A 24292-nucleotide genomic window follows, 5' to 3' on the forward strand; every position below is an offset into this window, starting at 1 on the left:
AGTTTTTCACTCGGAGGGTGGTGAGGCACTGGAACGGGCTGCCCAAGGAGGCTGTGGATGCCCCGTCCCTGGAAGCATTCAAGGCCAGGCTGGATGGGGCCTTGAGCAACCTGGTCCGGTGGGAGGTGTCCTTGTCTGCAGCAGGGGGCTTGGAACTGGATGGTCTGAAAGGTCCCTTCCAACTCAAACCGTTGCTATGGTTCAGTGAAAAATGAAACAACGCTCTGCTGTATTTTCCCAATACGCAAACTTCCACAGCTTGGATGGGATGGGTTATTCAGAACCTACGCTGCCAATCTGGGAGGACATGAACATCTTCACCAAGGACCTGGATGAAGGGACAAAGTGTACCCCTGGCCTGTGTCTAGATGTGACGGACACGCCAGAAGGCAGTGCTGCGATTTAGAGCCAGTTAGCCCCGATGGGAGCTGACCAAAGAGGCACCTGGTGGGGTTTTACAAGTGCGAGTGCAGGGTGGTACACCTGGGGCGGAATAGCTGCACACATCAGTCCAGGCGAGGGGCTGACCTGCTGGAGAAGAGCTCTGCACAGAAGGACCATTTTCACCTTCTGGAGGTGATCCTTGTCAGTCGTGAAGGAGAGGTAGCCTTCCAAGGAAGACCTGGTATGTTACCCAGGCAAGTGGACAACCTTGGAGAAAGGTGTTGAGCAATCGAGGGAATTAGCTGTGCTGGATGAAGTGCTTGAAGAGAAATAGAAACATCAGCCTTTATCGTGATTGCTTTTATTGTTTGTTTGTTTGTTTGTTTGTTTCTTCGTGGAAGCTTGGTTCTTTCTTGAGTGGTACGTACTGTGAGTTAGCATAATCTGAAATAATACTGGCCACAGTTTTACTGACAAAAAGGGGGGCGATGGACATGGTGTGTTGGGAGGAAATTGTTTCAAAGGCAGGTCGTGCTTGACCAACCTCATCTCCTTCTACGACTGGGCGACCAGACTGCTAGACGAGGGAAAGGCTGTTGATGTAGTCTGCTTAGACTGCATCGGCAAAGCCTTTGACACGGTCTCTCACAGTATTCTCCTGGGGAAACTGGCTGCCCGTGGCCTGGACAGGCACAGCCTTCTTTGGGTAAGGAACTGCTTAGAGGGCCATGGAGTTACGTCCGGCTGGTGATCCGTTACAAGTGGTGTCTGCCAGGGGTCGGTACTGGGGCCCATCTTGTTTAATATCTTTCCTGATGACCTGGATGAGGGGATTGAGTGCACCCTCAGTAGGTTTGCAGATGACACCAAGCTGGGAGGTAGCGTCGACCTGCCTGAGGGTAGGGAGGCCCTTCAGGGGGATCTAGATAAGCTGGATCGCTTATTTGGCTGAGGTGAATGGGATGAGGTTCAACAAGGCCAAGTGCCGGGTCCTGCACTTTGGCCACAGTAACCCCATGCAGCGCTATAGGCTTGGAGATGAGTGGCAGGATGACTGTGAAGAGGAAAGGGACCCTGGGGGTGGTGGTTGATGCTTGGCTGAACGTGAGCCGACAGCGTGCCCAGGTGTCCAAGAGGGCCAACGGCATCCTGGCCTGCATTGGAAATAGCGTGGCCAGCAGGAGCAGGGAGGTAATCATCCCCCTGTACTCAGCACTGGTGAGGCCGCCCCTTGAGTATTGTGTTCAGTTTTGGGCCCCTCACTACAAGAAAGACGTTGAGGCCCTGGAACGTGTCCAGAAAAGGGCAACGAAAATGGTGAGGGGTCTGGAGCACAAGTCTTACGAGGAGCGGCTGAGGGAGCTGGGATTGTTTAGTCTGCAGAAGAGGAGGCTCAGGGGAGACCTCATTGCACTCTACAACTTCCTGGAGGGAGGCTGTGATGAGGAGGGGTTCGGCCTCTTCTCCCAGGCAACAAACAGGACCCAAGGAAACGGCCACAAGTTGTACCGCAGGAGGTTTAGATTAGACATGAGGAAAAACTTTTTCCCCCAGAGAGTGGTCGGGCACTGGAATGGCCTGCCCAGGGAGGTGGTGGAGTCACCGTCCCTGGCAGTGCTCAGGAGGCGTCTGGATGAGGAGCTTCGAGATATGGTTTAGTGGCTCGTGGTAGTCATGGTGATGGGAGGACGGTTGGGCTAGACGGTCCTGTATGTCCTTTCCAACCTTGCGAGTCTATGATTCTGTGATTCTGTGATTCTGTGATTCTATGATTCTATGATTCTATGAAAGGTTGCCCAGGGAAACGTTTGGTGGAGCTGCCACCCTCCTGCTTGGAAGCCAAGGGCCCACGCCCATGAGGCGGTGACGGTGATGTCACAGTGGGTGTCATGGAGCGGCCATTGTGACACGTGAAGCTTGGAGCAGAGCAAGGGCTGCCGGGCTCAGGAGGAGCGTCAGTGCGGCCTGGTGAGGCGTGGAGAGAGGAGGGACTCTCGCAGTGCTCACCGTCGACGCAAATGATGTATGCTAGGAAGAGGAAGCTCTCCGACTCGCAAGAGCCAGGTGAGAGCACAGCATCCCTGAGCCCTGAGCCCAGCTCCCAGCTCTGGGGCTCTGCCTGCAGCTGAGAGCTGAGAGGGGAGGAAGGGGCAGGCAGGAGCTCCCAGACAGGCATGGGGCAGGGCCCCTCTGCTCCTTGGCAAGGGGGCCCAGCTTGGGCTGTGGCTGCCTTGGGTCTGCCATGGCCCCTTCCCCTCCACCGCCTCCAGCCAGCACGGCAGGCACAGAGCAGGACCCTGGGGACAGCCCTCAGGGAGGGACACCTGGCCCCCCGCCAGCTGCTCACCGCTGCTCACGTTTTGCTCTCTCCTCTGCAGTGTGCGTGCTGTGTGGCCGGGCAGATGTCAACCCGGACACCTTCGGGCGCATATTTGACCAGATTTGGTTTTGGGTCCATGAGTTCTGCTTGGTGAGTTTCCTTGAGCGATCCTCACTGTTTCCTGGTGGGATGCTCTCCTCGTTCCCGTCCTCATGAGATCCTGCTCTTTTCTCTCCTACAGATTTTTGCCAACATCTCCTTTGACGAAAGACCGACAGAGGAGGGAACTGTGGGCCTTGACCTTTCAGTCCTCGCACATACGGTCAAGCGGGCAAACCAGAAGGTGAGGAGGACCTGAACGGAGCAGGCAGACTTGTGTCCCGAGAGGCTCACACTAGCTTAGCCTGGACACACAGAAAGCAATTGCAGCCTTTCCAACCGCCTCCAGGACAAAGTCCTGCGATTGGAGATGCGCCCTGTCCGCCAGGCGGCTTTGTAGAGTGTAGAGAGACCAAGCAATTCCCACATCCTGTGCCCTGCCCAGAGGTGTGGGGCTGGCTGTGGAGGCCCTGAGCCTGCTGCTGATGGGGCTGTCCTGCTCTTTCCAGCAATGCTGTGTCTGTGGAGAGAGGGGCGCTGCCATCACCTGTGCTGAGAGCGGATGTGCACGTAGCTTCCATCTGCCGTGTGCCAAGGACGGGCAATGCATCACCCAGTTCTTTGGAGAGCACAGGTAAGGGCTGTCAGCAGCAGCCAAGCCAGGGAGGATCCCGCAGCGACAGCTCCCAGCAGCCTGCCAGAGCCAGAGACAGGGCCTGGGGCTCCTGCGTGGTCCTCTGCCCTCCACCCATCACCCCATCCCTTCCATCTTCCCCCAGGTCCTTCTGCTTTGAGCACCGCCTTCGACAGACAGCAGTGCCAGCTCCAGCAAAAGGCACGACCTGCGCCGTCTGCCAGGGGGCCGTGGGGAACATCGCATCCTACCACACCCTCGAGTGCCCGGTTTGCAAACATGCCTGGTTCCACCGGGGCTGCATCCAGGTAGGAGTCCACCCCTCACACCGAGGGCACGCTTGGTGCTTAACAGCACCAGGCACTGCGCCCGCTCAGCAAGCTTGTTCTTCTCGTGCAGCAACAGGCACTAAATGATGGCATGGCGTGCTTCCGTAGCCCTGGCTGTCAAGGAAAAGCCCTGTTCCACATGGAGATGTCCGTCATTGAGATCCAAATCCCATACAGATTGGTTGGTGTCCTTCTGTCAGGATCTGATGCCGGGGACGCTGGGGTCACATCAACTTCCCCCCCTCCTCTTCTCAAACACCAGCACGCGAAGAAAAACGTGCATACGGACTTCTACCGAGGCACCGGCGCTGCGATGCCGTCGCCTGCATTTCCCACGGATGCGTGGAGCAGTCAGAAGAAGGGGGGTTAGTTCCAGCAGAAGTCCTCTGCGGCTACATGGGGCATCTCACGGGTCCTCTGCACAGGCTGGGGCAGCAAAGACTGAGCAGGAAAGATGTGTTGGGGACTCCATGGCTTGGCTCACTTGGTCCTCAAGGCCACAAACCCCTTGCTTCCCCAGGCCCTGGCAGCTGATCCTTCGCTTGTCCTGTGGGGCGGAGAGCACTGACCGACAGTGCTCCCACTCAAGCATCAGAATGAACAGTTGGGACTGTGACAGATGTGCTGGCCGAGGTACCGGTAAGAGGCAATGAGTCGCAGGGCACGGGGCTGGGGCCAGGAAAGGCCTGGCCGCAAGGGCTCGGGGCGGCTTTGCCAGACTCTCTGCTCCACGAGGGATGGCAGCCTGTCCCTACCCTGGGGTACAGGTTCCACCTGCTGACCTTCCGCCTCCCCTTACAGCCTCCAGCGCCATCTCGGAGCTCGCGGCACTGCAGCTCAAGAAAGACAGGGAGCATTGCTGGAGAGGTCAGCAACGGACTACAAAGACCATGAGGGGCCCGGAGGAGCATCTTCCTCAGCAGGAAAGGCTGACGCACCTGCTTCTGTGTAGCTTGGAGTAGTCTGAGAGGGGATCTCATCAATGCTTATCAATACTTAAATGATGGCTGTCAAGAGGATGGGGCCAGACTCAGTAGAGGGCATCTAAAATTGCTTTTACTGGGGTCTGCAACGGGCCACCTGATCAGGGGGAGCCTGTTGACGAGGCCTTCTTGCTTCAGCTGCAGCAAGTGTCACGCTTGCAGGCTCTTGTCCTGATGGGGGATTTCAACACCCGGATGTATATCCGCTGGGATAGCGGCACGGCGGGTGGCAGACAATCCAGGAGATTCCTGGAGCCTGTGGAGGACAACTTCCTGGTCCAGGTATTAGATGGACCGAGCTGAGGTGAAGCCTTACAAGAGCCGCTCTCCATCAGATTTCAGAGGTGAAAAACCATGGCAGTTGGGTGAAATCCCCGGTGACTGGAAAAAAGGAAACATGACTCCAATTTTAAGAAGGGAAGAAAGGATGACCCAGGGAGCTAGAGGCTGGTGAGCCTCACCTCTGTGCCTGGGATGATCATGGAGCAGATCCTCCTGCTTACCATGTTAAGGCACATACGAGACCAAGAGGTGATCCGAGACAGCCGGCGGGGCTTCTCCAAGGGCAGATCTTGCCAGACCAATCAATCTGGTGGCCCTCTGTGATGGAGGGGTGGCATCGGTGGACGGGGAAAAGGCGAGGGATGTCATCTCCCCGGCCTTCTGCAAAGCCTTTGACACGGTCCCTCACCACATCCTTCTCTCTAAATAGGAATGGTATGGATTTGAAGGATGAACTGCTCGATGGATTAAGAAGTGGCTGGCCGATCGCAGCCAAAGGGTTGTGATCAACGGTTCTATATCTGGGTGGAGGCGGGTCACGAGAGGTGTCCCTAGGGATCAGCCTTGGGATCGGTGCTCTTCAACACCTTTATCAAGGACACAGATGATGGCACTGAGCGCACCCTCAGCGACTCTGCAGACGACACCAAGCTGAGCGGTGCAGTGGATACACTGGAGGGAAGGGAAGGCATCCAGAGGGACCTGGACAGGCTGTAACAGTGGGCCCATGTGAACATAACGAGGCTCAACAAGGCCATGTGCAAGGCGCTGTACTTGGGCTGGGGCAATCCCAGGTACTTACACTGACTGAGGGAAGAACTCCTTGAGAGCAGGCCTGCGGAGGAGGCCTGGTGGACGAGAAGCTGTGTGGCGTGAGGCAGCAGTGTGTGCCTGCAGGCCAAAAGACCAGCTGTAGCCTGGGCATCATTGAACAAGGGGTTGCTTGCCGGGAGAGGGAGCGATGTTCAGAGGACGGGAGCACCTCTCCTTTGAAGAAATACTGAGGGAACTGGGCTTCTTTAGCATGGAGAAGAGAAGGCTCTGGGGAGACCTCACTGTGGCCTTCCAGTACTCAAAGGGAAGGAGGGGGAACGGCTTTTTAACGTGGGTTGATAGTGATAGGCCAAGGGGGAATGGCTTTAAACTAAGACAGGGGAGGTTTAGATTAGATATTTGGAGGAAGTTTTTCACTCGGAGGGTGGTGAGGCACTGGAACGGGCTGCCCAAGGAGGCTGTGGATGCCCCGTCCCTGGAAGCATTCAAGGCCAGGCTGGATGGGGCCTTGAGCAACCTGGTCCGGTGGGAGGTGTCCTTGTCTGCAGCAGGGGGCTTGGAACTGGATGGTCTGAAAGGTCCCTTCCAACTCAAACCGTTGCTATGGTTCAGTGAAAAATGAAACAACGCTCTGCTGTATTTTCCCAATACGCAAACTTCCACAGCTTGGATGGGATGGGTTATTCAGAACCTACGCTGCCAATCTGGGAGGACATGAACATCTTCACCAAGGACCTGGATGAAGGGACAAAGTGTACCCCTGGCCTGTGTCTAGATGTGACGGACACGCCAGAAGGCAGCTGCTGCGATTTAGAGCCAGTTAGCCCCGATGGGAGCTGGCCAAAGAGGCACCTGGTGGGGTTTTACAAGTGCGAGTGCAGGGTGGTACACCTGGGGCGGAATAGCTGCACACATCAGTCCAGGCGAGGGGCTGACCTGCTGGAGAAGAGCTCTGCACAGAAGGACCATTTTCACCTTCTGGAGGTGATCCTTGTCAGTCGTGAAGGAGAGGTAGCCTTCCAAGGAAGACCTGGTATGTTACCCAGGCAAGTGGACAACCTTGGAGAAAGGTGTTGAGCAATCGAGGGAATTAGCTGTGCTGGATGAAGTGCTTGAAGAGAAATAGAAACATCAGCCTTTATCGTGATTGCTTTTATTGTTTGTTTGTTTGTTTGTTTGTTTCTTCGTGGAAGCTTGGTTCTTTCTTGAGTGGTACGTACTGTGAGTTAGCATAATCTGAAATAATACTGGCCACAGTTTTACTGACAAAAAGGGGGGCGATGGACATGGTGTGTTGGGAGGAAATTGTTTCAAAGGCAGGTCGTGCTTGACCAACCTCATCTCCTTCTACGACTGGGCGACCAGACTGCTAGACGAGGGAAAGGCTGTTGATGTAGTCTGCTTAGACTACATCGGCAAAGCCTTTGACACAGTATTCTCCTGGGGAAACTGGCTGCCCGTGGCCTGGACAGGCACAGCCTTCTTTGGGTAAGGAACTGCTTAGAGGGCCATGGAGTTACGTCCGGCTGGTGATCCGTTACAAGTGGTGTCTGCCAGGGGTCGGTACTGGGGCCCATCTTGTTTAATATCTTTCCTGATGACCTGGATGAGGGGATTGAGTGCACCCTCAGTAGGTTTGCAGATGACACCAAGCTGGGAGGTAGCGTCGACCTGCCTGAGGGTAGGGAGGCCCTTCAGGGGGATCTAGATAAGCTGGATCGCTTATTTGGCTGAGGTGAATGGGATGAGGTTCAACAAGGCCAAGTGCCGGGTCCTGCACTTTGGCCACAGTAACCCCATGCAGCGCTATAGGCTTGGAGATGAGTGGCAGGATGACTGTGAAGAGGAAAGGGACCCTGGGGGTGGTGGTTGATGCTTGGCTGAACGTGAGCCGACAGCGTGCCCAGGTGTCCAAGAGGGCCAACGGCATCCTGGCCTGCATTGGAAATAGCGTGGCCAGCAGGAGCAGGGAGGTAATCATCCCCCTGTACTCAGCACTGGTGAGGCCGCCCCTTGAGTATTGTGTTCAGTTTTGGGCCCTTCACTACAAGAAAGACGTTGAGGCCCTGGAACGTGTCCAGAAAAGGGCAACGAAAATGGTGAGGGGTCTGGAGCACAAGTCTTACGAGGAGCGGCTGAGGGAGCTGGGATTGTTTAGTCTGCAGAAGAGGAGGCTCAGGGGAGACCTCATTGCACTCTACAACTTCCTGGAGGGAGGCTGTGATGAGGAGGGGTTCGGCCTCTTCTCCCAGGCAACAAACAGGACCCAAGGAAACGGCCACAAGTTGTACCGCAGGAGGTTTAGATTAGACATGAGGAAAAACTTTTTCCCCCAGAGAGTGGTCGGGCACTGGAATGGCCTGCCCAGGGAGGTGGTGGAGTCACCGTCCCTGGCAGTGCTCAGGAGGCGTCTGGATGAGGAGCTTCGAGATATGGTTTAGTGGCTCGTGGTAGTCATGGTGATGGGAGGACGGTTGGGCTAGACGGTCTTGTATGTCCTTTCCAACCTTGCGAGTCTATGATTCTGTGATTCTGTGATTCTGTGATTCTATGATTCTATGATTCTATGAAAGGTTGCCCAGGGAAACGTTTGGTGGAGCTGCCACCCTCCTGCTTGGAAGCCAAGGGCCCACGCCCATGAGGCGGTGACGGTGATGTCACAGTGGGTGCCATGGAGCGGCCATTGTGACACGTGAAGCTTGGAGCAGAGCAAGGGCTGCCGGGCTCAGGAGGAGCGTCAGTGCGGCCTGGTGAGGCGTGGAGAGAGGAGGGACTCTCGCAGTGCTCACCGTCAACGCAAATGATGTATGCTAGGAAGAGGAAGTTCTCCGACTCGCAAGAGCCAGGTGAGAGCACAGCATCCCTGAGCCCTGAGCCCAGCTCCCAGCTCTGGGGCTCTGCCTGCAGCTGAGAGCTGAGAGGGGAGGAAGGGGCAGGCAGGAGCTCCCAGACAGGCATGGGGCAGGGCCCCTCTGCTCCTTGGCAAGGGGGCCCAGCTTGGGCTGTAGCTGCCTTGGGCCTGCCATGGCCCCTTCCCCTCCACCGCCTCCAGCCAGCACGGCAGGCACAGAGCAGGACCCTGGGGACAGCCCTCAGGGAGGGACACCTGGCCCCCCGCCAGCTGCTCACCGCTGCTCACGTTTTGCTCTCTCCTCTGCAGTGTGCGTGCTGTGTGGCCGGGCAGATGTCAACCCGGACACCTTCGGGCGCATATTTGACCAGATTTGGTTTTGGGTCCATGAGTTCTGCTTGGTGAGTTTCCTTGAGCGATCCTCACTGTTTCCTGGTGGGATGCTCTCCTCATTCCCGTCCTCATGAGATCCTGCTCTTTTCTCTTCTACAGATTTTTGCCAACATCTCCTTTGACGAAAGACCGACAGAGGAGGGAACTGTGGGCCTTGACCTTTCAGTCCTCGCACATACGGTCAAGCGGGCAAACCAGAAGGTGAGGACCTGAACGGAGCAGGCAGACTTGTGTCCCGAGAGGCTCACACTAGCTTAGCCTGGACACACAGAAAGCAATTGCAGCCTTTCCAACCGCCTCCAGGACAAAGTCCTGCGATTGGAGATGCGCCCTGTCCGCCAGGCGGCTTTGTAGAGTGTAGAGAGACCAAGCAATTCCCACATCCTGTGCCCTGCCCAGAGGTGTGGGGCTGGCTGTGGAGGCCCTGAGCCTGCTGCTGATGGGGCTGTCCTGCTCTTTCCAGCAATGCTGTGTCTGTGGAGAGAGGGGCGCTGCCATCACCTGTGCTGAGAGCGGATGTGCACGTAGCTTCCATCTGCCGTGTGCCAAGGACGGGCAATGCATCACCCAGTTCTTTGGAGAGCACAGGTAAGGGCTGTCAGCAGCAGCCAAGCCAGGGAGGATCCCGCAGCGACAGCTCCCAGCAGCCTGCCAGAGCCAGAGACAGGGCCTGGGGCTCCTGCGTGGTCCTCTGCCCTCCACCCATCACCCCATCCCTTCCATCTTCCCCCAGGTCCTTCTGCTTTGAGCACCGCCTTCGACAGACAGCAGTGACAGCTCCAGCAAAAGGCACGACCTGCGCCATCTGCCAGGGGGCTGTGGGGAACATCGCATCCTACCACACCCTGGCGTGCCCGGTTTGCAAACATGCCTGGTTCCACCGGGGCTGCATCCAGGTAGGAGTCCTCCCCTCACCCTGCAGGCACGCTTGGTGCTAAGCAGCACCAAGCACTGCTCACGCTCACCCTGCTTGTTCTTCTCCTGCAGCAACAGGCACTGAATGATGGCATGGCGTGCTTCCGCTGCCCTGTCTGTCAAGACAACGCCCTGTTCCGCATTGAGATGTCCATCATTGGGATCCAAATCCCAGACAGGTTGGTTAGTGTCCTTCTGTCAGGATCTGATGCTGGGGACGCTGGGGCCTCATCACTTTCCCTCCCTTCTCTTGTAGAACACCAGCACGGGAGGACAACCGTGCATACGGACTTTTACAGAGGCACCGGCGCTGCGATGCCGTCGTGTGCTTTTACCACGGAGGCAGGGAGCTGGCAGAAGAAGAGGGGTGAGTTACCGCAGCAGCTCTCTGCGGCTCCATGGGGGATCTCACGGAGCCTCAGCACAGGCTGGGGCAGCAAGGACTGAGCAGCAGAGATGTGTTGGGGACTCCCTGGCTTGGCTCACTTGGTCCTCACAGCCACAACCCCCTTGCTTCCCCAGGCCCTGGCAGCTGATCCTGTGCAGCTCCTGTGGAGCGGAGAGCACCCACCGACAGTGCTCCCACTCAAGCATCAGAATGAACATGTGGGACTGTGACAGATGTGCTGGCCTGGGTACCGGTAAGAGGCAATGAGTCGCGAGGCACGGGGCTGGGGCCAGGCAAGGCCTGGCAGCAAGTGCTCGGGGCAGCTTTGCCAGACTCTCTGCTCCACGAGGGATGGCAGCCTGTCCCTACCCGGGGCTACAGGTTCCTCCTGCTGACCTTCCGCCTCCCCTTACAGCCTCCAGCGCCATCTCGGAGCTCGCGGCACTCAGCACTGCCAGACAGGAGAGCCTGGAGCCATCCCACAGCCCCCAGGAGCCTGAGGACAGCTGCTCCAGCTTCAACATCAGCCTTTATTGTGTTTGCTTTTATTGTTTGTTTGTTTCTTTGTTTCTTTGTTTCTTTGTTTCTTTGTTTCTTTGTGGAAGCTTGGTTCATTCTTGAGTGGTACGTGCTGTGAGTTAATTCTAACAACCCTCCACTCTATCATGTCTCTGAGCACCACAACCATATGGTTTTTAAACAGATCTAGGGATGGTGACTCAACCATCTCCCTCGGGAGTCTACTCCTGTGCTTAACAGCGTATAGTACATCCCCTTAATTGTCTGTTCGTGCTTTTGGCAGCATTTCTGTTCAGCGTTGCTAGTTTCTTATTTATATATATTTATAATATCAAGCAGAGAGAATCTTCTGTAAAACTAAAAAAACACAGGATTTATTAAGTGCAGTCATGTTTGAAAGATTTTTTTTTTTAATTTTGCACACTTTTAGTTTGAAATACTACATCAGAAAGTGGTGAAGTCATTTACAACAATTTATACCATAATTTATTGTCACCAGATCAAATAACCCTCACGATATAATTTCCATGGAAAATATCCAATTAAAAAAAAATAATGAAAACAGTGGAAGCAAAATCGTGCACAGTATACTACAACCATTTGCAAATATTTTTTAAAAATAAGTTAAAAATAACAAAACAATGGAAGTTAGAGAATGTGAAGTTTTCTCCTTTTCAGAGTTAATCAAACTGGGAAAGGTCTGCAGTTATAACTCTTGACTATATAAAGCAGTGCGAAGAATTGGAAGAAGGAAGAAAAGAAAAAGTAAGGAAGATGAATCATGAAAAGAAGAAAAATAAATAAACAATCAAAGATGAAAATATTGAAGGAGATTTCCCACATTTCATTTTCAGTGTTGCCTTACTGAGTTATTTCTTGTTTTTCTAGTGAAGTATTCAGAATTGAGCTATTATCAACACTAATATAGCTATGTAGTATGTACAAGTCAGTAAAAAACAAATCATCTTAATAATCTATGCAAAAAATGTACTGAAAAATGCCTATGGCCATCCCCTAGTACTCCTCTGATTTTTATTTTTTTTTTCATGTCTTCTGTAAGTGGAAATATGGTTAGATTTGAAATGTTGTGAAGCTGTGAAAAGAGTATTTTTCATCAACTTCGGGAATTGCTGTTTTAGTTCTCATTCTGTATTTAATCTTTTTTTTTTCTTAATAAGTGAGACATATTAAATTTATTTCAAAAATGATATTTTTATTTTGTTCCAAGCCACTTAAAAACATTGCTGTCATTAAGTTTTTTCTGGGTTGGTAACTGACAGACCAATTATTAAACAACTTACATGAGATATGGTAGCTATCCAAAGCGCTGGATTCCTTGAAAAGTTCTATTCTAAAACCTCATCACTCTTTTTGAGAAGAAATTTTTTCTAATATCCAGTCTGAACCTCTCCTGCTGCAACTTGCGTCCATTCTCGTCCAATCTCTATTTGCACGGGGGAAGAATCTGACCTCCATCTCCCACAATCTTGTTTCAGGCAGTTGTAGGGAGCAATAAGGTCTCCCCTGAGCCTCCAGTTCTTCAGACTAAACTATCCCTGTTCCCTCTGCTTCTTCTCGTAAGACTTGTGCTCCAGACCCCTTACCAGCTTCATTGCCCTTCCCTGGACATGCCCTACTGCCTCAGTGTGTTTCTTGCATTGAGTGGCCCATTTTACATAGTCTCTTTTCTTTCAATTTTTTTGCTATTTTCATTTCTGCCATGAAAACTTAGCACTACCTCAGGAATAAGAAAATATCAGACAAAACCTTAGGGTGATATTTCAAAGTGGTATATGGAAACTGAGACGATGGGATGCTCTATGCTGATAGACTTGCAGACAGTTCTGAAAGCGTTTTCTCAGTTCTCACATCTGCTATAGTTTGGCATGGCATGGAGAGAGTCCTACTTAATTTTTAATTCCTTTATATATACATTTTTTAATAAAAGTGCATACAATTATTTGCATTCTTGAGCAAGCCGGGAGAAACATCCTAGTCTCCTGAAGCCCTTGTCTGTTTATCTGTTACAAAAGGATTAAACACACTTTGGAACCCATGCTCTTCAGGTATCTTTGCTTACCACAGTCTGAACATAAAAAGTGTGTGCCTTTATGTAGAATGTAAAGCAATATTCAGACAAACCAATACCCCAACCTTATGTTCTTCTACTGCTTCAAATAAAGTAACTGCCTGAGTGTATGTGTGTGAGAACATATTTATGTCTATGTATGTTACTTATAATTTTTTTCCAAATATGTGTGATGAATTATCGGCCATATTTAGAAACAGATATATGCATGTACACTTACACACACCATATGCAAATGCTCATTATTTCCCTAAGGAATGCTAACATGCAGTACATTACTATGTTTAGATAGGTACATCTTAGAAATTTCATTATACATGATTGTATTTTCCTTGTCAATGAAAAAAGAAAATACATTTATCTGGCAGGAGTATTCAGCAAATCACACTACTGCACAATGTGATTTGGCCTGTGAATGGAAATATTTCCCCAAATAAAAGGGAAGTGATATTTGTATCGGGTGTTTATGAAAAGGAATTCTACTGTTGATAAAGCACCACTAAAGGTAAAATATGAGAACAGAAAAGGAGCTCTGAAATTTGGGATGTTCCAGAAGAGATGGCAGTGTACTGCAAAATCAGCTTCTTTTGAGTAAAGTTTTGGCCAATGCTGGTGTGGATTAAAGCTAATGCAGAGATTAAGGCAATATAAAGAGATTTTTGCTGCAAATTGCTGTTGAGCAGGAACTGGACTCAACAATGGAGTATCTGTAAGAGAGAATTAAATGCGAGGAGAGATTGACTAAATGATTTAATTTCCATGTGAATCTTCTGCAATTGGTTTTGTCTTGCAATGAAATTCTTATTTTGTTGAACAATTTGCGTAAAAATAATGGCTAACAGTGATACAAAAAAAAGTTGAGTCTTCAAACATTTTGAAAGACCTTTTGGGAGTCCAAATCAGAGCAAATGAAAATCAAATCACTGCTTTCCAAAACTAGTGCTTATATCAAATTTACACGAATTCATGAATTGGCAGTTTATATCATGTATTATAGACTGTAAACTGCTATACTTTCTTGTCTTGCGTAAAGTGTTTAGAGATGCAGAGCATACCTTATGAACTCTGTAGAAATAATTAGGCAAGGTTTATTGATACAACTATTCTGCAGTTCACCATATTAAGAATTCAGTGATAGTTATTCTGCTATCAAATATTATTTGATATTATAATACCAAATTATGTCTTAGTTGCAGTAGACTGATATTTTGAAAAATCTGAGAATCACTGTAAAGTGAGGATAAATAACTTGTCAGGTTAAGCAATTCAATCCGTGGCCGATGCCCTCACAACCAAAATGACCCTAGCAGTGAATAAACAATTTTCTACTGAAGTTACATATTGTGATGGTGTAGCCTCAGATTTTCCAGTCACTACGGAAGGGATCTTACCATCGGCAGATAATTATGGCTAAATGAGATGACTCACTCCTCATGCAGATAGCTCAGCAAAATGCTACAGAGGAGGGCTGCCTGCAGCTAAAATCAATCTTGAGATGAACTGTCAGGAAGAGATATTATAGTTGTTTGGGGGCTATTTAGATTAGGTTTTTCAATAGCTGAGCAGCTGTATGTTGAATGCGCTGGTGCAGAACCCGAAAGATGTCTAGCATCACCGCAAATGGCATTGTAGTAGCCAGCTCCTGTCAAGAGATACAGTTCAAAAACATTTGCATCCTAAGAAATGAGATAACATCTTAGTGATGCTTTGTGTAAGCATAAGAGAAATTTTAATAACTTGACATACTGACATTTTGATTTCCAGTACACAGTCAGAGGTTTGTTTTTTTTTTAACTGCATTTTGTAGTAAAGTGCAGTCTGATATGAAATAAGAACTTACTGTCAGGATGAGTCAGACTTCCAGTGTCTTCTCCATTTTTTAATGCAACCTATTCTGAGTAAATGTCTTCTTATAGCTCACTGCTTTTACACATCTGACCAGAGCCGAGCCCAGCTGAATCAATATTAAGTCTAATGACAGAGAAATCAGAGCTTAAGCAGCCTATCAATGAACACTCATGAAATGTTTGTGAATGTCTTGCCCAGTGGCAACATGCAAATTGGAACTAGTAAATAGGCCAAAGGATGTGGAAAAATCTCCTGCTGACATAAAATGACATCTGCTAGGTAGGTAAGAGCAGAAGGAATGCAATCAGAGTGCTGCCAGCATGACTCTTAGATTTGGGCTCAATCTAGCATGATGCGATGATCAGTTATATCACTCAAAAGTGGTTCTTAAAGCTTCGTTCTATGCTAAAGATGTAGCTTCATAAAAACATCACCATAGGTGTCTACATTTATTGACTCTGAATGACTGCAGGTCAAAACTGCACATTTAACAGGATCTCTCCTCCCCTGCACCCAAAGCTAGTCAGTTTTATAACAAAGCTTGAGATGTTGAAGTCAAGACAGGATTTATTTATTTGTTTGCTTGCTTGCTTGTTTTAGGAGATGCCTACAATTTTGATGTAAATAGCTATGGAACTGCTGAAAATTTCAGTTCTGGTTACTGCTGTAATGATACAAGTGTTCACCATAGCAATGTAATTGCTAGACAAAGAGTATGAGAGAGTAAACAGCTTGAAAAGCAGTACAATCTTTGTTTTAAAGCAAAACATACCAAGTATCTCTCTTCTGGAAATGGGATTATTTTTTGTGTTTGAAATGCTAATTATAGGGAAACAATCCTTGCAGTTGCCAGTTCGAAATTAGAGTCTGATCTGAAAACATAGTTTTTATGATAACTGAAATAAATGTGGTGTCTTACCTCTTCGTTGGCACAGTCTGCAGTACTACTATGGCCATGTCTCTAAAAGAAATTGTTCAAGGCTTACTTTTGAACATGAGTTATTTGTCACTTTTTGCGTTCTGCACTTTGCTGTTTTTCTCATGCTTAACTTCATACTAAGCACTTTATTTGGAGAGCCTGGAGAGATATTGAACAAGCAGCTCACACTACAGGAGCACAAGAAATGGTTACTTTTAGAAGAGGATAGTATAGAGAACAATTTTGTCTGCATGAACACAAATGAAGGGGAATGTGTGAACATAATGGTATACATCTGCTGCTTCTTTCTGAGGGTTGTTGTGATCACATAATTGACATTTTTTAAAATTCAAGTAGGGCAGTATGGGTTGGCATTTCACACCTTTGCTTTTCTATTTTAAGATTAGGAGCTCTGCTGTATCTTTTGGGCAATGGATCTAGTGAGCTTTCTGTTAATAGTGGGAATCAAGAATTCAGGAACCCAGAAGACTTGACTCTGGCATCTGGAGAGGTTACAAGGTCTTTGCAACAGCTTTCAAGACAACATTACACAAAGGTAGAAATACAGGAAAAGCAGAGAACTAGTTCAATGGAAACAAAGCCAGCTGTTCTTTTTTCCCCTGTAGCACCAATAGGTGCCAAACTACACAGAAATCCACAGATATACCCATGCATTTACTCTCTTCTTTGTTTTATCAAAATACTTTGCCTCAGAATACTCACAGAACCTTTCAGCAGCGTACAAATTCCTAAACAGTTGTACACTGAGAGTTTCTAAGCATATTACCAGTTTTTGAAAGTAAACTTCAGGTAATAAGCTGAGATTTTTCATCAGGGAATTAACAGCAATGCTTTTATCATCCTTCTTTTTATACATTATTGGCGGCATATAGGTGTGACCTAAAAATGCATGCCACACTCTTACTCCCAGATGTTCTTTCATGCATATGTAGAAACATTTGCTTTGTTGGAATAGTTAAATGTATTTTAAGAAATTTTGATTCTTCTCTTTCTACATGTTCTTTCTGTTAAATGTATCTTAAAGTCCAAATTGTACTATGCTTTATTCCAGCCAATCAAGTATCTTTTTCTGGCAGGACATTTAGAAAATAGTGTAGAAGGCTAATGAAATTTTTAAAAATGTACCAAAAAAAAAAAGTCTAACTGGGCCTACAGTGTTTTCAAAAGGAGATAATTCACTAGTTTAGCTGGCAAGCACACTGTGGAATCTCTAGAAATAGTTGTTAGGAATCAGATCCCCATACCAAAAGTGAAAACGAGCTACTGAAAGTAAAAGGTATGCACAGTCTGAAAAATAAGTCTTGTAATAGATAAACTTTGATTCAGAGAGTCTCACGGTGGAATAATCAATAGTAAAAATTTTCATAATTTGCAGAACTTTTTTTTTTAATAGAATTTCAACAAAAATAGTAAATGTGGTCATAACCAACAACTGGAGAGTTCTCTTTATTTGAGTTCCTGCTGTTAAAATTTAAAAATATTTTTCACATTCTACAACTCTTTGTCTTTAATAAATATTCAGTTGTTGTTTTGTTGTTGTTGTTGTTTGTGGGGCTTTTTGTTTGCTTGTTTCCCTGCATAACTACATCCCCTACTCAGATGTATGAATTAGACATTGTCCAAACAGTTTCTGCGCTTAATTTCCCAACAAATCAACCAACAAGGAAGCTCTGCTGAAAAGGGTTTGTTATTGTTGTTAATTATATGATTTTTGTATATTGTATAATTCATAGATTAAGTACATCAGTAATTTATGTGGCATGCCTCTGTCATCATTACTACTCTCAGAGCATGTGAAATTTTTTTCATAATATGAAAATATTAATTAAAGAAAACCCCATAGCAATCTAGAAAAAAATGAAGAATTTCAACCTGCTGAAAAGTGAAATATATTGTTTCCTCTAAATTCATTAGCAAAAGATGTTACTGTTTTTTCATTTTGTCAGGTTTGAATGTGCAATATCAGCATGAGCACCAGGAAAGTGCAAAAACATTTGTTGCAGCTCAGCAGTGGCACTTGTGGAAGTTGTACGTCTATATGTATTTTGCTCAATTTTGAATATATTCGTCTTGCTGTATGCTAAACCAGCTGACTGACTTCTTATTGCCAGAGCTGAATTTTGTGTCAGGTTAGAAAATTTAACTAAAAATTGACAAGTTACACAAGACTTCAGACCTGTGACTGAAGTATTTTAGTCTCTGGCTATGGTCAGCAGTTATTGACAGTAAAAAAAAAGGCACAGTGACAAAAAATGACTGGTGACTGCCCTACTACTGAGGAATGTGGGAAATTCTCTATTAGAGAAAATTGTTTTGTGGCAGATAGTAATTTTGCTCTGTTTTGAACTGCCTAGAGATTTTAAATGTGAAATCACATTGTATGTACTGTAAAATAATTTTATTATTGTTCTTTATTTGTTTGCCAGATTGTGTTTCGCAGTACAAAAGGTACTTTTTTTCTTAGTTTTTTTCTTAATGTTGTTTATTGATTCAATAATTCTAAAAAAATTGGTATACAGCAGTCTTAAAAACAAAACCAAAAACAAAACCAACAAAATAACCCACATTATTTCCCCCTATTTTGCAGTTATACTGAACACAGATCTGGTAATTACTAATTATTAAGGAAATATTGGGTATGAAATTCATATATTCATCCAATCATAAAATACACTGGATTGAAAGGGACCTTAAAACCCACCCAGGGCCAACTCCCTTGCCGTGAGCAGGGTTGCTACCCAAAGATATAGCTGCCCAGGACCCCATCCAACCTGGCCCTGAGCACCTCCAGGAATGGGGCACCCACAGCTCTCTGGGCAGCCGTGCCAGGGCCTCACTGCCCTTTGAATGAATAATTTCTTACTAATATCCAATCTATCTCTCCCCTCATTTTGTTTAAAGACATTGTCCCTTGTCCTGTCGCTATCAGACCATGCTAATCTCCCTGAATTTGAGAATATTTATCATGATTTCATGATATAAAAGCTCAAATAAAGACAGAAAACATTTTTACAGTACTTTAATTCTAATTAGCAGAATTCATATAATCTATACTAAGACTAAAATAAAACACTAAATCTTTTCATCAATTCTATAATCTGTCTTTTGAAATCAAATGCTATCATTAAAAATGCAGATGTTTGTTATGTCTACTGGATTTTTTTGTTTTGTTTTATATTTTTTGTTATGATTGTTGTTATTGACTTTTTCCTCTGAAAATATTACATACAGATAATTCTCTGTGAAATCAAAGTTGACTGTATACTCTTTCCTTTTTCCATGTAATTCTCATGCAAATTACAGTGGTTCATATAATTGGTGCATATAGTAGCTGTATCTGATATTATTTAAGATCTGATCCAATAACCATTAATTTGCAAGAATTCTCATTATTTTTAATAGAGCCTGCTGTTTTCATTGAAACATTTTTAAATTGCAACATATTTGCATTTAAAGCTCAGCTCCTATTTTCCATCGTTTCAATCATAATGTTAAACTATCATTGAACATTAGTCCCAGATTATCAAAAATGAAATTTGATTTAAAAAATTCTTCTTAGTGATATTTCTTAATTCTTAATTTCTTAATGATATTTCTGTTAAAGAGTTCATAGATTAATCCATCCAATATATTCCTTACTATGCAAATAACTTTTGTTGAGGAAAATAGTTTTCTGAGATGCTGCTTCAGTGATGAAAATGATGATATCATTTTTTCAAGAGATTAGAAGCTTTGCAGAATAAGTAAAACAAACATGACCTAATTTTAATCAGTGCTGAACATGCTTAGTCCTTACTGAATTCTTGGAGAGCTGTCACTTTTCATCACCAGTATCTGTCAGTGTCTGTCGTGCAGGGTTTATACACTTGTTAGTTTAGTGATAGATATGTGGTGCGCCATTCTTGTTCCTGTTTCCACCATCCTTACATCTTCTAATGACTTTTTCATGCACCACATGGCAATATTTTTTTCCTCTTTTGAGAGACACCTCTGATAAGAAAATGATTTAGAAGACTATAAAAAGGATAATAATTTATAATACTACAATAAATAGTCTTGGGATAGCTGGTGAGCCAGAGCCAAAAATTCACTTGAGATAAACAGAAACATTTATCTTAGCTGCATTAGATATGTACATCACAGTATAAATAAATAAATAAAAATCTTTTACATTGTTGGCTTGTTATGAATAGACTGACATAAGTAATTTGCAGTTCCTCTATCATTCCAAAGCAAATTCATCTTTCAGATAAATTTTGACTTCTCGGAATGTGAATGTGTTTGGTTTCAGGACATGATAATCTCACAGAATCACATGGGATAGAGTTGGAAGGGACCTGGAGATCACCTAGTTCACCCTTCCTGCCCAAATAGGTTCACCCTAGCACAAATTGACAAGATCATGTCCAGGTGAGTTTCCAGCAGCTCCAGAGAGGAGATTCCATAATTGCTCCCTGCAACCCATTCCTCTGCTTTTCACAAACTTACTGGGAGTGTGTTCTGTCTCTTCATCCAAGTCATAGGTGAATAAAGGGAAGAAGCCTGTACCTAGTACCAACCTAGGGATACACGACGAGCTATAGACCTCCAGCTAGAACCTGCACCTCTGAGTTCTGTCATTCATGCAGTTCTCAATCTACCTCAATGTACACTCATGGGTAGCGCTTTTTTTTTTATATATATATGTTTTTTAAAATTTTATTTTTGTTTTTACTGTTGTTTTAAGACTCAGGAGGCTGAAGATCTGTGGTGGAATTATGTGACATCACATAATAAAGTGGTACCTTTGTGTGAACTACCATAGTAGGACTGACGTATCTGTCAATCCAAGTTTTGACCTATAAAGAGCTAGTTAACTCCTGATTTCTTCAGAACCAGATGTATAGAGAAGCAACTTTTTCACCTAGCTTTGACTTTGAATATCTGCATATTATTTTAACTTTTGAAACAAACTGCAATCTATCTGATGAAACTTGCTAAGTTGGTTTTCTGTGACTCTTTTTATACTTCTTGGGAGTCAGTTATTCAGAAATGTATGTCTGAAAATACTTCTGCCTATTGTTAACTAATTTACTGTTTCAAGAAATGGAACTGTATGATTCTTCAGAAATGATAATTAAGAAAAATAAGAGTTTCTTGGGAACACATAACCTCATTTTGAAAAAAGACTGTTATGGATCAATACAGAAGAATGGTATCCATCTTTCTATTTTCAGACACTATGGATGCAGATTAAATGTTTACCTTTGAAAGTTTACCCAGAGGCATAGAGAAGGTTAAACAGACTTTCTCTTTAGGAGAACAACTACATAATCACAGTGAAAATACTAAATCTGATGGAACCTGATGACCAGAAATTGCTTGTAAGCCCAAAGTTTTTCTTGAAACTCCCACATGTGCACACACATATACACACATACTGCTACCTGGAAAGATTGCAGTCATAAACCATTTATAGGAACTGCAAAATGCTGCTCAAGGCAACATTCTCAAAATTTAGACTGAAAACAGCAAGAGCGAGCAGACTACAATGCAAAGATTCAATTTAGCCAACGGCCATTTTGTTAGATCTTTCTTCTGTCATGAAAGCTTAGCACTGGAGACATGACTAAGCTCTCTGACTCATTAGATGAGTTCTCTCTAAGAGATTAAATACAAAAATAAAAGACTCCAAGATACAGCAATCCAGTTTCATTTCTTCCAATTTATTCACACAGAACATACTATATGGCTGAATGCCTTTTAATTTTCCTACAGCTTCTATATACAAATGATAATGTAAAAGAAATTGTAAATACAAGTACTTTTCATTTAATGGCATTAACTCATTCTTCATAGAAAGTGCTATGGTCAAAATTCAGACATAGTATACATTCATAAAATAAGCCTTCAAGATGACAGTATTTTTTTTTATACAACTATTACATTTATTCAGGTTGAAATAATTGTCTGCTCATGAAGAGTTTTTGCTGTAGTTACTTTTAAATGTGTACATTCATTTTTTGTTTCTCTCAACATGTAATTTTTACTTTATCTAGCAGAAGTGATAAATGAATGGTATTAAACATGTGTATGTATGTATGACATTATATGTCACGTATAAGATGGAGATGCTTTGAAATATTTTAAAGGGCAAAACACACAAGGTATATTAAACATACTTTTTCTATCAAAATATGCCAAAGGAGGATCATGAGCATAGTTTGCAACAAAAGATATTGTAAAGATGAGAAATTTACAGAGAATGTAAATGCCTGCTTAGCTTTATGTAATGGATTGTCTGTACGTCAAATTGCAGATGACAATGAGAATATTCAGGTTTCAACAATGTTTTTGAATGGGAACTTCAAGGGGTAAACTAAATATGTTATATAAATGTAGTCATTGTTTTGAATGCTCATTGTTATTCTAGTAAATTTCTCAAGATTTTATACATTTCTGATCTGCATGGACAGAAATTTTTACATCAGGAATTTTGAAAAATATTTAAGAAAGGAACAGAAAATGTTTCAAAAAGAGGCAAAGAAACATTTATAGAACAGTGAATTAATTTCCCCTCTGCCTCACAATAAGAAAAAGGATGCTATCAATAAACACATCTTACTAGCTCAGTTAAGCCATTGTGAGCATATGGAAATTGTGTATATGAACATGAACAAATTTATTTTAATGCTTAAGTTTTCATAACTAGGAGAAAATGACAATGTCCTTTATAACAGACATTGAATTTCACTTAAATATTTTTATCCATGACTTACAATAATTTCTTTTTCCATATGTGTTACTTTTCTATTTTATGATTATTTTTTGTTTTGAATTCCGTATCCTTTTCCCCTCCTTTCATTTTGCATCAGCAATAACTAACGCACTGCTACAGAAATACTATACTAAATGTTCTCTACAAAAACCACAAGTGTTATATATGTTTGAATAAAAAAAACTAAAAAATGCTGCAGTTATTTCTGAAGGAACAGATTTGATACATATTCTCATATTGCAGAACCAAATAATAGTTCATTACTGAGGAAGCTGAAAATATTCTACTGAGGTAGAACATTTTGGCTAAAAGAGTCTAAACTACATGTTCAAGTGGGCTTTATTATGGCTTTAATTCTGGGGCATATCCAAGTAATATGGATTTTACTGTGGCTTAGTAATTAGGCTTGAGAAAAGGGAAATGATTTAGCCTTTTGTCACTCCTTTATGCTGTCCTGATTACTCTATTAAGTTTTATAGTTGTGCTTGATTCTTTTCTTTCTCTTTTATTGTTATCTGGACATTGCTTTATTGGAGAAAGTAATGTCATTAACAACAACAAAATAATAATCCAGTTTAATTGTAACTCCACAAAAGGATATTTTGTTTTCTTGTTTGTATATATATGTATATAGACTCACATACACCAGTGCTATCTAGGCACAGGACAGTGTTATGTAAAAAGAGTCCACTAGAATAACCTAAAATGGCCATTGGAATGGTTATTTATTTACTCCTGCTTTCATCCCTATGAGTAGCATGTCCTTCACCAAACAGCAGTAGGCATGGTATGGGCTGCCCAGGGCTGTGGGCACAGCCCCTGGTGCCAGAGTTCAAGGAATGTTTGGACACCATTCTCAGACGTAGAGTTTGAGTTTGAGTGGTCTTGTGTGAGGCCAGGGTTTGGACTTAATGGTCCTTGTGGGTCACTTCCAACTCTTATAATAACCTAAAACTGAGTAAAGCAGTCTTAAAGGAGCAAATGTCAACGTCAGTAGCCTCCTGCAATGACAGTGATCTAATTGTAAGTAATTTCATATAATGATTCCAGTAGGTGATCTCCAGCTCTAAGGTAGGAAAAAAAATATTCAATATATCTATTCACTTTAAGTTTGGGCTAATATATGAAGTGCTCGAAATCTTGTGATTAGTATGAGTCCAAGCACAGAAGAAAGGGGGGATTTTTTTTTTTTAACCTTCTTTTTTATCATTTTTTGTGCATTACTTTTTTGAGACTATGCTATGATCCAAATTTGGCATATTTTTGTTCTATTTTTTTTCACAGTCAATTGTAGGTTAACCTAATACTAAATAAGCAAACATATAAGTGATAATAATAAAAGTATTTTGTTATTATGGAGGAAGTACTTCTGTTTGTAAAGCATGATTGTTTTCCTTGTAGGCAATGATGCTATCTGAGTACAGTAGACCAATAACTATACATAAGTATATGTGCATTTCCTATGTAAGGAACAAATGTTTAGATTTCCTGTGTAAGGAAAAAATGTTTAGCACAGTGACAGCAATTCAGCACAATCTTCATACTGACTGAATACTTAATTACATAATTGAGAAATGTGCAAATAACTCTCAACTATTTTGTTCAGAGTGTCTGTAACTGACTTTCTTCATCTCTCATTTTTACATTTGCATGAACTAACAAATTAAAAGCAAACATTTGCTTTCAAAAAGTCACATTATTTGCATGAATGCATTTAAAATTTCCTTTTCTGTTAACATGAGCTGTAAAAGCATGGGCAAGTATATGAGATGCTTCATGAAGGAGTT

At 44.3% G+C, this 24292-nt stretch overlaps 2 protein-coding genes across 2 annotated transcripts in view; both read left to right on the forward strand.

The window, feature by feature from the left end:
- The first annotated feature begins 2402 nt into the window (after positions 1-2402).
- LOC104916982 (E3 ubiquitin-protein ligase PHF7-like) lies at positions 2403-4728 on the forward strand. Its single transcript, XM_085214077.1, has 9 exons — positions 2403-2448; positions 2763-2854; positions 2946-3047; positions 3313-3437; positions 3583-3745; positions 3837-3951; positions 4029-4131; positions 4287-4405; positions 4568-4728. Exons 1-9 carry the CDS (start codon positions 2403-2405, stop codon positions 4726-4728), a joined length of 1026 nt encoding a protein of 341 aa, XP_085070203.1.
- A 3877-nt stretch (positions 4729-8605) lies between these two features.
- The window catches only part of LOC146542249 (E3 ubiquitin-protein ligase PHF7-like), a 415537-nt gene continuing 399850 nt past the window's right edge, over positions 8606-24292 (forward strand). Inside the window, exons 1-9 of the mRNA XM_085214079.1 lie at positions 8606-8651; positions 8966-9057; positions 9149-9250; positions 9513-9637; positions 9783-9945; positions 10037-10143; positions 10221-10331; positions 10487-10605; positions 10768-10860. Coding sequence (XP_085070205.1) covers positions 8606-8651; positions 8966-9057; positions 9149-9250; positions 9513-9637; positions 9783-9945; positions 10037-10143; positions 10221-10331; positions 10487-10605; positions 10768-10860 — 958 coding nt within the window. The remainder of the gene's footprint in view (positions 8652-8965; positions 9058-9148; positions 9251-9512; positions 9638-9782; positions 9946-10036; positions 10144-10220; positions 10332-10486; positions 10606-10767; positions 10861-24292) is intronic.

Source organism: Meleagris gallopavo, chromosome Z (assembly GCF_905368555.1).
Source record: "Meleagris gallopavo chromosome Z, MGAL_WU_HG_1.1, whole genome shotgun sequence".
NCBI classification, from domain to species: Eukaryota; Metazoa; Chordata; class Aves; order Galliformes; family Phasianidae; genus Meleagris; species Meleagris gallopavo.